A 14,578-nucleotide genomic window follows, 5' to 3' on the forward strand; every position below is an offset into this window, starting at 1 on the left:
GAACCTGAAAAATTATGTGAAGCCCACACACGATCATTTTAAATGACGTTTTTGAAAAACAAAGTTTCTTTCATGCCGAAAAATTATCGTGTGTACGCGGCATAAGCCTTAAAAGCAGTGGGCGGACATATATGCAGAGGCTGTAATGCAAAAATGATCTCCCCTGACACACTTGGAAGGCAGTACCACCTACAGAACATTACCTATTCACCTGAATAGCGCCATGCCACAACCACCCTGAAACCAGTGTTGCCAACCGCATGTAAATTTCCAGGCATCTCGTAAATTTAAATCTCTGGGCTGCCTGTAAATGCCTGTTACGGACAGCAGCCACCAGTGAAAAATATGTCTGTGGGCCGACATTGGAACTCCGTACGTCCCCATCCGTCCATGGCGGATCGGATCTGGTGAGATCTGATGAAAACGGACATGCTGTCTGTTTTCATCAGATCTCTTCATAGAAATCAGCGGCGTTGCACAAGCCCCTCCCCGCTCAGTGAGCAGAGAGGGGCTTGTTATCCGCCGGCTCAGCGGAAATCTGGCGGACTCTGTAGCGACAGAGTCCACCTAGTGTGAAAGGAGCCTAAGGTAAAGCCATGCTTCCATCATTCTTAAAGCGGTGGTTCACCCTCCATAGCAACATTTTAGCATAAAATTAGGCATAGTAGCGCGAGCTACAGTATGCCTGTCTTGATATTTTTAGCCCGGTACTCACAGTGCAATCGTACATTGAAGATTCCGACTCCCCGCGGGGAATGGGCGTTCCTATCCAGACGGAGGATGATTGACGGCCGGCTCTGGCACGTCACGCTCCCCGAAGACAGCCGGAGTAGGTCTCGGCTCTTTGCGGCGCTATACGGCGCCTGCGCACAGACTATGCGCAGGCGCCGTGAAGAGCCAAGCCTATTTCGCCTATTTCCGGAGAAGCGTGACGTGCCAGAGCCGGCCGTCAATCATCCTCCGTCTGGATAGGAACGTCCATTCCCCGCGGGGAGTCGGTATCTTCAATGTACGATTGCACTGTGAGTACCGGGCTAAAAAAATCAAGACAGGCATAATGTAGCTCGCGCTACTATGCCTAATTTTATGCTAGAAGAAAAAAAAAAATGTTTTTGTTTATAGGGTGAACCCCCGCTTTAAGGTGGTTGTAAAGTGGTTGTAAACACAGAGATTAAACAAATCCTCCTAAATAAGTTACATCTGTCTATCTGCAGTATTCTCTTCTCTGCAGGGGTCAAGTCCTGGTGTAAAAAGTGTGGGAACTCCCACCCAAGATCCACTCCCCCACCAAAAAAAAGAAATTATACGCTCATATGCATAATTACTAAACTGCATGTTTTTTTTTTCTTTTTTCCGATTCACTGTACCTTAGTAATCTTTTATGCTACTGGGCGCTTCCTGTATATGGATTCATCGGGTAGTGCGTGGGTATTCCTCGATCGAGGAAGTGATGGAATACCCGCACACTACCCGATGAATCCATATACAGGAAGCGGCCAGTAACATAAAGGATTACTAAGGCCTAGTACACACGAGAGGATTTATCCGCGGATACGGTCCAGCGGACCGTTTCCGCGGATAAATCCTCTCGGGGATTTCAGCGGATTTGGATCCGATGGAGTGTACTCACCATAGGATCGAAATCCGCGCCGAAATCCCCTCACGATGACGTGTCGCGCCATCGCCGCGATGATGACGCGGCGACGAGCGCGACGCTGTCATATAAGGAATTCCACGCATGCGTCGAATCATTACGACGCATGCTGGGGATTCCTTCGGACGGATTGATCCGGTGAGTCTGTACAGACCAGCGGATCAATCCGTTGGGATCGATTAAAGCGGATAGATTTGTAGACATGTCTACAAATTTTTATCTGCTGGAATCGTGAAATTCCCACGGATAAATATCCGCAGGAATGTACACACCATAGAATCTATCCGCTGAAACCGATCCGCTGAGATTTTTCAGCGGATGGATTCTATGGTGTGTACGGGGCCTTAGGTTCGCCTGCCCCTGACAGTGACTCGAGCTGGGCATCGCCGATTAGTGAAGGATTGGCTCGGGCGGCTCGGCTGCTCTAGTCCTGCAAAGGGAACTGAGTTCCTGCTGTGAAAAAAATGCAGGAACTCCGTTCCCACGCGTTCCCGCAGGACTTGAGCCCTGCTTCTCTGCATCTAAATTATAAAGCTTGTGTGAGTTTGCAGAAAAAAGGGGGGCAGGGAGCTGAAGTTACACTCTGCAGAACACAGTGACGAGAGCTCTGAGAGTTAATTGGAGGGAAAGGACACACCCCCTTCACACAGCTCACAGGAACAGAGCTAAGGCTGTCAATCAGCTGGAGGTCCTTACCCTGTCACCATTTTTCTTTTGGTGTCAGTAAAACTTGTCAGAGGTGACACATGCTGAGGAACAAAAGTGACACTCTTTCACACTGAGGCGGCTTTCAAAAATAGTCTCTGAAAAGCACCTCCCATTCGTTGCAGTGTGTCTTTTCACACTGGGGTGGTGCGCTTGCAGGACGTTGAGAAAAGTCCTGCAGGCAGCATCTTCGGGGCGGGATGGGAGCACTGTAAATGGCACTCCCAAAACGCCCTGGCCATTGTAATCAATGAGAAGTGCTTCCAAAGCGGCTTAAAAGCATTTTGAAAGCCCTGCAAAACTGGACTTTTTACCTTGTTTATAAGGCAAAAATTATCCGCTAGTGTGCAAAAAACACTCCTAAAACAGCGCTAAAGCGAGGAAATCGAACAGCGTTTTAGCGCTAACGGCTGGGCGCTGCAGCGTGAAAGGAATCTTAGGGGTTGATTTACTAAAACTAGAGAGTGCACAATCTGGTGCAGCTGTGCATGGTAACCAATCAGCTTCTAACTTCAGCTTGTTCAATTAAGCTTTGACAAAAACAACCTGGAAGCTGATTGGTTTCACCCCCTTCCTGCCCACACCAATGTTTAGCTTTTAGCGCTGTAACATTTCGAATAACAATTGTGCGGTCGCGCAACGTTGCACCTAAATTTAATTTTGATACATTTTGATAATTTTTCCCCCACAAATAGAGCTTTCTTTTGGTGGTATTTGATCACCTCTGCGTTTTTTTTTAAATTTTTGCTAAATATCCTATTTAAAAAAAAATCCTATTCTTTGTAATAAGCGTATATTGATTGGTTTGCACAAAAGTTATAGCTTCTACAAAATAGGGGATACATTTATGTCATTTTTATTATAATTTTTTTTTACTAGTAATGGCGGCGATCTGCTATTTTTATCGTGACTGCGAGATTATGGCGGACACATCGGACACTTTTGACACTATTTTGGGACCATTGTCATTTATACAGCGATCAGTGCTATAAAAATGCACTGATTACTGTGTTAATGACACTGGCAGGGAAGGGGTTAAACACTAGGGGGTGATCAAGGGGTTAAGTGTGTCCTACGGAGTGATTCTAACTGTGAGGGGGCTGGGCTACAAGTGACACGACACTGATCACTGGTCCCGATGACAGGGAGCAGTAAATCACTATCCTGTCACTAGGCCTCTCCACACGGCAATCGCGGCGAACATCGAGTTTGCGGGACCCGTGGGCACACTGCCTAGGCGTGCACCTGCTAGGCGGCAAATTCAAAGCAACGTGCAGGTACATTGCTTTGCCTGCCTGTGCCATTCTGCTGACATATATCGGCGTTAGCCGGTGGGCAAGTGGTTAATTGAGACAAGTACACATTGTAGTAGGATATGCTTTGTTCATATTTAATGTTTAAAGTGGAACTAAACACATTGATTTAACAGTTTCTAAAAACAGGGAACATGCTGGGGATGTAACTGTCACATTGGTTGTGCTCTTAACCAAACTGTCACACCATCAAACAGCTGGAGTCATAACTGTTACATACAATATATGGCTGAGACTTCCAGCGGTCAGTCAATTTGTGTTTTCTCAATAATACTCGGTCTCCTGCCTGTAAGTCTTGAATCCTGACTTTCAGATCAAAGTTCCTATTATTCCTCTGCTCCCGTTTATCTGAACTGGCATGGGCCTTCTCATAAGCTGTCTTGAAACTTCTGCTTAGTCGGTCCACATAACCCTTATGGGAAGTTACGGATGTATGATCCAGGGATACTCCAAAAGCTAAGTCAACTGGCAGTCGGGCTTCCCGCCCAAACATTAAACGGTAGGGTGAGTATCCAGTTGCATCGTTCGTGGTGCAATTATATGCATGCACAATGGCAGCCACATGCTTTCTCCAGTGTTGCTTCTTTTCTGAGCTCAAAGTTCCCAAGAGAGTCCTGTTAAATCGTTCAGGCTGGGCATCCCCCTGAGGATGATAGGGAGTGGTTCTGGTTTTGTCTATTTTCAGCAAATCTAACAGCTTCTGTATCAACCTGCTTTCAAAATCTCTCCCCTGGTCTGAATGGATTCGTTGTGGTAGCCCATAATGTACAAAGAATTTTTCCACCAGAACTTTGGCTACTGTCGAGGCCTTCTGATCCTTAGTTGGATATGCTTGAGCATACCTAATGAAATGGTCGGTTACCACGAGAACGTTTCCTACACCACTCAAGTCAGGCTCTAGGCAGAGAAAATCTATGCACACCAATTCCAATGGACCTGGACTTTGAAGATGGCCCATTGGGGCAGCTTGATGGGGTAAAGTTTTCCTTTGTATACACCGAATGCAAGAATGGCAATATCCTTCAACTTCAGCCCTCATGCCAGGCCAGTAAAACCTGTCTCTGACTAGCTGGAAGGTCCTTTCAGGGCCTAAGTGGCCGTGCTGGTCATGAAGTGCAGCTAGGGCGGTCCCTTTGTGTTTACTGGGCAGGAACATTTGCCATTTCTTTTCGGGACCATCAGAGGGGCCCCTTCGGTAGACCACCCCTTGATGGAGCTGCAGCCTGTCCCACTGCTTATGCACCAGCCGTGCTTCCTTGGAGGGACTGGTAAGGAGTACACCTGGATCTTGGTCTTCCAGAGCTTCTAGGACCAACTTTCCAAGGGAATCTTTCTTCCTGATCTTTCCTGAGATCTTTTTTTGACAACTTGGGTAGGCCTTCGCTCCCCATTTCACATTACAGTAGAACTTTGGTACTCCCACCACCAAAACTCCTATCTCTTCAGCTCTGGGCCCCCCTCTTATCTGTAGCTCTGTTCCTTTGCACAGAGCACGCACCCCTTCAGAGATTGAGTCCACTCTTTCTCAGGAGCAACTGACCCATGGGGCCTTCTGGAAAGAGCATCTGCATCTCTGTTCCCCACTCCTGGTCGTTACTTCAGGCTGAAATTGAATCCTGAAAGAGCTGCTAACCATCGGTGTCAAGTGAGTGGGTTGTTGTCAGTTCTCACCATGAATTCGGCCCCATATAAATAGTCTTTGAGTTTATCGACAACTGCCCATTTCAATGCCAAGAATTCGAGCTTGTGGGTGGGATAATTATTTTCAGAAGAAGTCAAACTTCTGCTCACATAAGCTACCGGGCGTAGGTGACCATCGTGTTCTTGGTACAACACCCCTCCTAATACTTCTCTACTGGCATCCACGTGCAACTCATAGGGTTTGGTGGTATCTGCATAGGCCAGCACGGGTGCAGTAGTTAAATTCTTTTAGATTCCATTGGTCACAGATGGACTCTTTGGACTTCCGAGGTCCCGAGTTAATTTTTACCGGCCTTTCTGACCCAGAAATATCATCTTCGTTTTCCATCTTTAACAATTCGTTCAGAGGCTTGGCAATTTTTGCGAATCCCTCCACAAACCTCCTATAATAGGAGCAGAACCCCAGGAATGACCGTAATTCCGTCACATTGGTGGGCCTAGGCCAAGAGGTAACTGCTTCCAACTTCTCTGGGTCTGTTGATATCCCCTCTGTGGAGACAATATGGCCAAGGTAGTGAACTGATGACTGGTAGAACTGACACTTTTCTCTGGAAAGCTTGAGGCCTTCGTCATGAAGCCGTTTCAGTACTTTCTCCAACCTTTGCTCATGTTCTTCCAGAGTTCTTCCAAACACAATGATGTCGTCCAGGTACACCAACACTTTAATCAAGTTCATGTCCCCCACAGTCCTCTCCATCAGCCTCTGGAAAGTGGTGGGGGCCCCTGACAACCCCTGTGGCATGCGGTTGAATTCAAAGAAACCCACTGGGGTAATGAAAGCTGTCTTCTCTCTGTCTTTTTGGTGCATTTGAATTTGGTAATAACCACTCTTAAGGTCCATTACACTGAACCACTTGGCTCCTGTCAGGCTCTGGAGTGCATCTTCAATCCGAGGTATGGTATATTGATCAGGTATGGTGCGCGTGTTGAGGGTTCTGTAGTCAATGCATAACCTCAACGAGCCATTCTTCTTTCTCACCACCACTATAGGAGAAGCGTAAGGACTTCTGGACTCTGATGGTCCCAGTCCTCTTTAGTTCTGCTAATTGCTCCCTGAGGTCTTCCAAATCCGTCAGGGGGACTCTTCGGACTCGCTCTCTGAAAGGTTTGTCCTACTTAAGTCGAATCCGGTGGGTGGCGCTCTTTGCACATCCAAAATCAAACTCAGTTTTTGAAAATATCTTCTGCCACCTGTCAAGTTGAGCTTTCACTCTCTCTCTCCACTCCGGTGGGAGTTCAGTGCCATCAGACTGATGGCTCTCTTTTAAGTCTTCTATCTTCTTGTCTTCCTCTAGATCTGAGGGGGCAACTGGGGTGGCTTGGTGTACCCGGCCCAGTAGCACTCTGGCCGGCACCTCCACAGGGCTAGTGGTAGTGTTCCTGATGCTGACGGACACTCTTCCACGATTCCTCTCCAACACCTTTAATGGGATCACTTCAGGGATTACCTCTACTCCTCCCGAGTGTCAAACCGAGTCAGGTTCTAAGACGAGGAATGGGCCTGGCTGGGACCAAGTAAACTTTACTGAGGCCCTCAAACAAGTCACTTCTCCTGGGTATAAGGTCTTCACGGTCTTTCCCAGCTGCCAGATCTTCCCCACTCCTTCTTCAGGGGCCTTCTTCTCCATCACCAACTGGTGGTAGACCCTCCTTAACATCGGATGGACCCCTTGTGCGGAAGTCTCTGCTACCTCAATTAGGGGAGCCAACAGTCTTCTGACTAAATCCGTATTCGTCCCTATGATGAGGGAGCTCTTGTGGGCCCCTGGTGGCTGGGGGCAGACTATCGCCAATGCATCAAAAGTCTCTGCTGCCCCTGCTACCGAAGGGTCAAAGGTTAGACGTATTGGTAAGTACCCATCTTAAGGGAAACTCTGAGTTCCGATGCCCCATATTTCCAGCTCCTCCAGCTTTTTTTTAAAGGCAAATGAGAGAGATATTTATCATAGAAGTCTCTATACAGATGAGTCACTTGAGCTCCGGTGTCCAAGAGGGCTCTGGTGTAAATCCCTTCCACTTGGATGGGAACTAACGGGGAAGGCCCCACTCATTTTTCAGGAAAATTCCGAGTTGTAGCTTCCCGTTTTTTTCCTGTAACCTGTACCCTCACTCCTCCCTTGTGGAATTTCTTCTTTGTTTCCACTCCACTGTGTGGGAGAGGGGCATAAGGTGGTCTTGAGAGAGGTCTTCTTCCCTTCATTTGCTGTTCTGCTTCCTGCTTCATCTTGGAGTTATCTACAGTAGGCGGGCACCCGGTTGACTCCTTCACCGAGGCCCTCTGAAGTTTTCCGCCGGCTTGTACATTGGTTGACTAGCCTTAGCTGGGCTGGGACAAACTTCCTCTATGTGTCCTACTCCTCCGCAATTGAAACAGACTGTAGGACTTCCTGGCTGGTCATATAGCCCATAGGCAGGTTTCCCGGGCTCTTCCCTCCGGGTTTGGTAAGGGGGAAACCCTGCTTGACTGGTTAAAACAGCCACCATTTCCGTCAGTTGGGACACTTGCATCCTCAGGAGTTCGACTTGGGTGTCACGGTCCTCTGTGGCCACTACTCGAACTCGAACTGGGGTTTCCGAAAATTGACACCTATTCTTTTGATCTAATAGGACTTCCTCCTGCCGGATGATGCGTATCAAGTCAGGGTAGTTCAACACTCCGTTCCCTTGTTGACTCCGTAACTGAAAAGCGATGGGATCTATGGGTTATGGGCTCCTCTTATGACCTGTTGGACCCGGGTTTCATCCACTGCCCTGGGATCTATTCCCTTCTTCAAAAGTATCTGGTGTAGGATCTTATCTAGGCGGCCAACAAACTTGGATAGCTTCTCCCCTTTCTTTTGAAAGCAATGCTCTAATTGGGAGTGAAGTTCACTGATGTTTTCAGTCCTCCCGAACACATTCTGCAAGATATCTAGATAGTCTTGCGCAGTGCAATTATCTTTGCTGAGCTTCAGGTTACGTATGGCCTCCAACACTGGCCCTCTGAGACTCTCCATGATCCTTTGTTTTTTATGTTGCTCGGGAACTCTCCACTCTTCTAGAGCCTGGGTGGCATGATCCATCCATTCTTCAAAACCATCCTCCGAGGATGGTACAGGATGTCTCCCTGAAAAGGTTCTGAGCTTCCTATATCCTGTCATTGGGTAGTCCGGGGAGTCCTTCTTGCACTGGGCCACAATTTCTCTCAGAACAGCACATAACTCCGGGCTTATGTCCTTTAGGGGTGTGGTGTTAGACCCCTTTTCCTTTTGTCCTGTAACCCCTGTGGGTGACAGTGTACTAGAAGAAGTAGGACTGTCTTGCTCTCCGGTTGGGTGTATCAGAATAAGTTCCACGCTATCTATGGTCCTTACACTGGGGTTTCTAAAACAGTCTGGAAGTTCATTTCTCCATTCGCATAGGGCATATGTGTGTGGGTTGGTGTTATCTACCTTTGTGTCTATCACCCAGAACTTCTTGTCTGTGGATAAAGTTTTCAGGACTTGGAATAGTTTCTCTTCGGTCCAAACTTCTCCCTTGACTTCTATCACTAGGCCAGTCTCCACTGGAACATTTTCATCTTCACACCACTTGGATGCGGCAGCTGCATCCATGGCTGATCTTGGTGAGGGTAAGGGTCAGTATGAGGGGAATTTTTTTTTTATTGAGAAGTAGAATCCCGGATGAGCCCCCACGTGTAGCGCTACCCCCGGAGAAGCCGCTGATTAGATTTGGGATCGGCGTATTTAAGTTACCTCTATACTGTGTAGAGGTCGACCGATATATCGGCAGGCCGATATATCGGCCGATATTTGGCCGTTTTGGAGAAATCGGCATCGGCCGATTTTTATCCAAAATTAGGCCAATATTTAACATGGCCGTTAGCGGTGCCACGGCTCCGGAGCTAGGCCGAAGCCCCGGCCTTTCCTGATGCTGTGCGGATTGCCGCCGCGGTCACAGCATCAGGAAAGGCCGCGGCTTCGGCCTAGCTCCGGAGCCGCGGCCATCTTGGTACACCCAGCGCGGCAGCCAACCAGAAGGCCCGTAACAGCCAATCGGCGGCCGCCGCTGCCGACATCCTCCACTGTAAAAAAAACGTCCCCTGACGTGCTGTGCGCCCTGCCTTTGCCTACAAAGCCCAGAATGCAGTCCAGAATGCAGCGCGGGCCGGTAACTGGACTTTGTAGGCAGAGGCAGAGGCAGGGCGCGCAGCACGTCAGGGGACCTTGTTTTTCAGAGTGGAGGATGTCGGCAGCGGCCGCCTCCGATTGGCTGTTACAGGCCCGCTCTGCATTCTGGGGATTGTAGGCAGAGGCGGGGCAGCACTCAGGGCCAGGGACAATGGAGCTTTCTTGTGCTAGAAGATGCCTGGAGCGCTCCGCTGGTGGGCATTGATGAGGTGGCACTAAATGACATTATGCTGTACTGGTGGGCACTGATGTGAGGCACTGATGAGGTGATGCACTGGTTGGGACTGATGAGGTGATGCACTGGTTGGCACTGATGTGGTGATGCACTGGTTGGCACTGATGAGGTGATGCGCTGGTGAGATGCACTGGTGGGCAATGATGGGATGCACTGGTGCATTGGTGGGCATTGATGAGCTGCACTGGTGGCCATTGATGAGGTGGCACTGATGGGCTGCACTGTTGGGCACTGATGAGGTGGCACTGATAGACACCAATGAGGTGGCACTGATGGACACTGATAGGCTGCACTGGTGGGCACTAATGAGGTGGCACTGATGGGCTGCACTGGTGGGCACTAATGAGGTGGCACTGATGAGCTGCACTGGTGGGCACTGATGTGACACTGACAGGGTGCACCCCACCTCTCCACCCTAAACAATTATCTCCTCCCCACCTCTCCACCCTAGGTTTTTTGAGATGAGGGAAAAAAAATAAAAAAATCGGCCTAAAATATCGGCCGCAAAAATCGGCCACACATATCGGCCATCGGCCGCCTCGATTTCCAAATATCGGCATCGGCCAGAGAAAAACCCATATCGGTCTACCTCTAATACTGTGTCTAGGGGTGATGATGGTGCTGAGAGCAGTAACAGAATGTCCATACCATTGGCTGCGGTTTTCAATGCTTTATTTTCTGGTCAAACACGACCAACATGTCAACTTGAGGTAGACAGGACAGGTTGGTGAAGAAAGAGCAACTTCAGAGAATCAGGCTATGGATAGTAAAGGCAGTCCTGCCTTCTATAATTGTATTCGTCTACGTAGCCACTCCAGCCGGAGTGGGTGAAGTGCCCCTGGACAGTCCTCTCTCACAGGCCTTGCAGCCAGAGCGCCACTTAAAGCTTCTGGGAGGAACAAGTCTCTGCCACCGACTTGGCTCTAAATAAATTGAGATGCTAGATGAGACCTCTGCCACAGGCCTAGTGCTGAAAGTTGTGAACGATAGAGCAAATCCTCCCAGTATGTCTTTTGGGGTTACCGACTGACAGTCTAAATGTACCCTGTCAGTGTCCGGTCACCCAGATCCCAGATGGTTCATTCAAGCCCTGTTGGATCACCTGCCTCCGGGTTCTCCTCAGACCGATCACCCACGAACAGCACCCAGCTTGGGATCTCCTCAATAGAAGTGGGGACCCAGTAGGTCACTGGGGCCCCTTTGTAGCATCAGTTGCTCCGGGCTATGAGAGCCCAGAGTCAGGAACTTCACATAGCACGCGACCCCTGGCCTGGTAGGCCATAGTGGCAGAGGCCGTTTTTCGGGGTTCTTCGCGGGTTCCAGGTGCGGCACCCACCTTTAGGGTGTGCGCACATCACGGGCCCCACCAGACACAGTATAGAGGTAACTTAAATACGCCGATCCCAAATCTAATCAGCGGCTCCTCTGGGGGTAGCGCTACAATGGCATCCCAGTCTTAGTCCGTAGGGTTCAATATTGAGTTGGCCCACCCTTTGCAGCTATAACAGCTTCAACTCTCCTGGAAAGTCTGTCCACAAGGTTTAGGATAAGGTGACCAGATTTTTTAAATGAAATCCAGGGACATATTTTTTTTTTACTAGTAATGGCAGCAATCAGCGACTCTCTGCCCATCTCCGCAGCCGCCTGCCTCACAGCCTGTCAAGTCTTACTGTCTAGGCCTCGGCTACTACTGGGTGGGGTGCGGAGGAAGATCCCTCCGCCAGGGGAGGCAACGAGATAAGCAGGCAGGCAGCAGACCGGGACTTGAGCCAAGGCAGAAGAACATGCGAGCGGAACTGAATGGGCATGCACCCAAAACTAAAGAAAAAAATATTCCCTCCGCTCCGACCAGCACATGATCATCAGAAAGAGGCACATGGAAAAAATACACCCCCCCCCCCCCCAAGCTAGTAGGAGCGGCAGAGTGGGGGTGTGTAATTCAGAATTATTTTTTTTTTTAATTCTACACTGACTGTCTTTGAAATTGCCCCAGCCCCTGTTCAAATACAATCCGGGGACAAAACCCCCCGGGGACAGATTTGGTCTGGGGACAGTGTCCTCAATCCGGGGACTGTCCCCTGAAACCGGGGATGTCTGGTCACCCTAGTTTAGGAGTGTGTCTATGGGAATGCATGACTATTCTTCCAGAAACACATTTGTGAGGTTAGGCACTGATGTTGGAGGAGAAGGCCTGGCTTGCAGTCTTTGCTCTAATTCATCCAAAGGTGTTCTATCGGGTTGAGGTCAGGACTCTGTGCAGGCCAGTTAAGTTCCTCCACCCCAAACTTTCAACATGGCTGAGCACCAGTGCACAAAGCCATAAGGACATGGATGAGCGAGTTTGGGGGTGGAGGAACTTGACTGGCCTGCGCAGAGTCCTGACCTCAACCCGATAGAACTTCTTTGGATGAATTAGAGTGGGGACTGCGAGCCAGGCCTTCTTGTCCAACATCAGTGTCTGACCTCACAAATGCTTTTCTGGAAGAATGGTCAAACATTCCCATAGACACACTCCTAAACCTTGTGGGCAGCCTTCCCAGAAGAGTCAAAGCTGTTATAGCTGCAAAGAGTGGGCCAACTCAATATTGAACCCTACAGACTAAGACTGGGATGCCATTAAATTTCATGTGTATGTAAAGGCAGGCGTCCCAATACTTTTGACAATATAGGGCCAGATTCACAAAAGGGATACGACGGCGTATCTGCTGATACGCCGTCGTATCCCTGTTTCTATCTATGCGCCTGATTCATAGAATCAGTTACGCATAGATATCCCTAAGATCCGACAGGTGTAATAGTTTTACACTGTCGGATCTTAGGATGCAGTACCGCGGCCGCCGCTGGGGGGAGTGCAAATTAGCAGTTAGGGCGATCCACAAAACTTTTTCCCGTCGTTACGTCGCCGCAAGTGTTAGTTTGCCGTCGCAAAGATAGGGCACCTTTTACAAAGTGTAAAATTAGTACACCATGTAAAAGTATACCCGTCTTTCCCGCGTCGCTTTTGAATTTTTTTTACATTTTTTTTTTTCCTGGCGCAAGTCTTTTTTTCACGTCGCAATTCACAAAACGTCGGCGCGTCGTAATTTCGCGCAAAGCACGTCGGGAAATTTGCGTCGGGAGCATGCGCCGTACGTCCGGCGCGGGAGCGCGCCTAATTTAAATGATACCCGCCCCATTTGAATTGGCCCGCCTTGCGCCGGGCGGATTTAGGATACAACGCCGCAAATTTCCAGGTAAGTGCTTTGTGGATCGGGCACTAAGGTAAAGGAAGTCATTTAGGGAATTTTTGTTTTACCTTTACAACCCCTTTAAGGCATTCCATGTCTTAAGATAAAAACCTTCTGTGTGAAGTAGCCCCCCCCCCCAATACTTACCTGAGCCCATCTCGATCCAGCGATGTTGCAGGAGAGACTCGGCTGTCCAGGACTCTACCTCCTGGCGGGCACCATTGGTTCCTGCTGCTGTCAATCAAAGTCAGTGAACCAATGAGGAGAGAAAGGGGCAGGGCTGAGCTGAGGCTCGGGTGCTCATGTAGCAAGCCGCTTGCTGTGGGGGCACTCAGCAGGAGGGGGTGGCAAGGAGCACCAAAGAGGGACCCCAGAAGAGGAGGATCCGGGCTGCTCTGTGCAAAACCACTACACAGAGCAGATTAGTATAACATGTTTGTTATTTTAAAACACAAAAAAACAAGACTTTAGTATCACTTTAACCCTTTGATTGCCCCTGATGTTGACCCCTTTCCAGCCAGTGTCATTAATACAGTGACAGTGCATATTGTTAGCACTGATCACTGTATTAGTGTCACTGGTCCCGAAAAAGGGGCAGTTAGTGTCAGAATGGCATAAATTTATTTAAAAAATTTTTTTTTTTTTTTTCATTTGTTATTGGATGTGTTTTATAGCAGAAAGTAAAAAAAAACTAAAAAAAAAACTTTTTTTTTTTTTTTAATTGTCAATCTTTGTTTATAGCACAAAAAAAAATGCAGAGGTGATCAAATATCACCAGAAGAAAGCTGTATTTGTGCGGGGAAAAAAAGGATATACATTTCAGTTGGGTAGAGCGTTACACGACTGCGCAATTGTCAAAGTAACACAGTGCCGTATCGCATAAAATGGCCTGGTCCTGAAGGGGGGTAAATCTTCTGGAGCTCAAGTGGTTAAAAAAAGTATGGCATGCTGCATTATTCTGCAGCAGAACGCACCGCTAACAGGTGTAAATGCAACTTAGGAGAGAAAATAAATTGAAATACTGGGGTAGATTCAGTAACATTTACGCATTTTTTACGTAGCAAATTTACTGCGCTACCCGCGATTCACGGTGCAGTAGCTCCGTAAATTGCGTGTGCGCTCTTTAAAATTTCCCGGCGTAAGTGCGCGCAATTTAAATGATCCCGTAGGGGGCGGGAATCATTTAAATTAGGCGCGTTCCCGCGCCGATCGTAGAGCGCATGCTCCGTCGGGAAACTTTCCCGACGTGCATTGCGGCAAATGACGTCGCAAGGACGTCATTTGCTTCAAAGTGAACGTGAATGGCGTCCAGCGCCATTCACGAGTCACTTACGCAAACGACGTAAAGTTCAAATTTCGCGACGCGGGAACGACGGGAATACGTAACATTGGCTGCCCCTGCTAATAGCAAAGGCAGCCTTACGCGAAAACCGCCGTACGCAAACGACGTAAACTGCGTACGCAGGGCTCGCGTAACGTTGTGAATTGGCGTTAGTATGCAATTTGCATACTATACGCTGAGCACAACGGGAACGCCACCTAGCGGCCATCGCAAGAATGCAGCCTAAGATATG

General features: G+C 48.7%; 1 protein-coding gene across 1 annotated transcript; it reads right to left on the reverse strand.

Annotated features, from left to right (window-relative positions):
• Positions 1 to 8,069: 8,069 nt before the first annotated feature.
• On the reverse strand, positions 8,070 to 8,966 carry LOC120937663 (modulator of apoptosis 1-like). Its single transcript, XM_040351068.1, has one exon. It carries the CDS (start codon positions 8,964 to 8,966, stop codon positions 8,070 to 8,072), a length of 897 nt encoding a protein of 298 aa, XP_040207002.1.
• Positions 8,967 to 14,578: the final 5,612 nt, after the last annotated feature.

This window comes from Rana temporaria, chromosome 1 (assembly GCF_905171775.1).
Source record: "Rana temporaria chromosome 1, aRanTem1.1, whole genome shotgun sequence".
Classification (NCBI taxonomy): domain Eukaryota; kingdom Metazoa; phylum Chordata; class Amphibia; order Anura; family Ranidae; genus Rana; species Rana temporaria.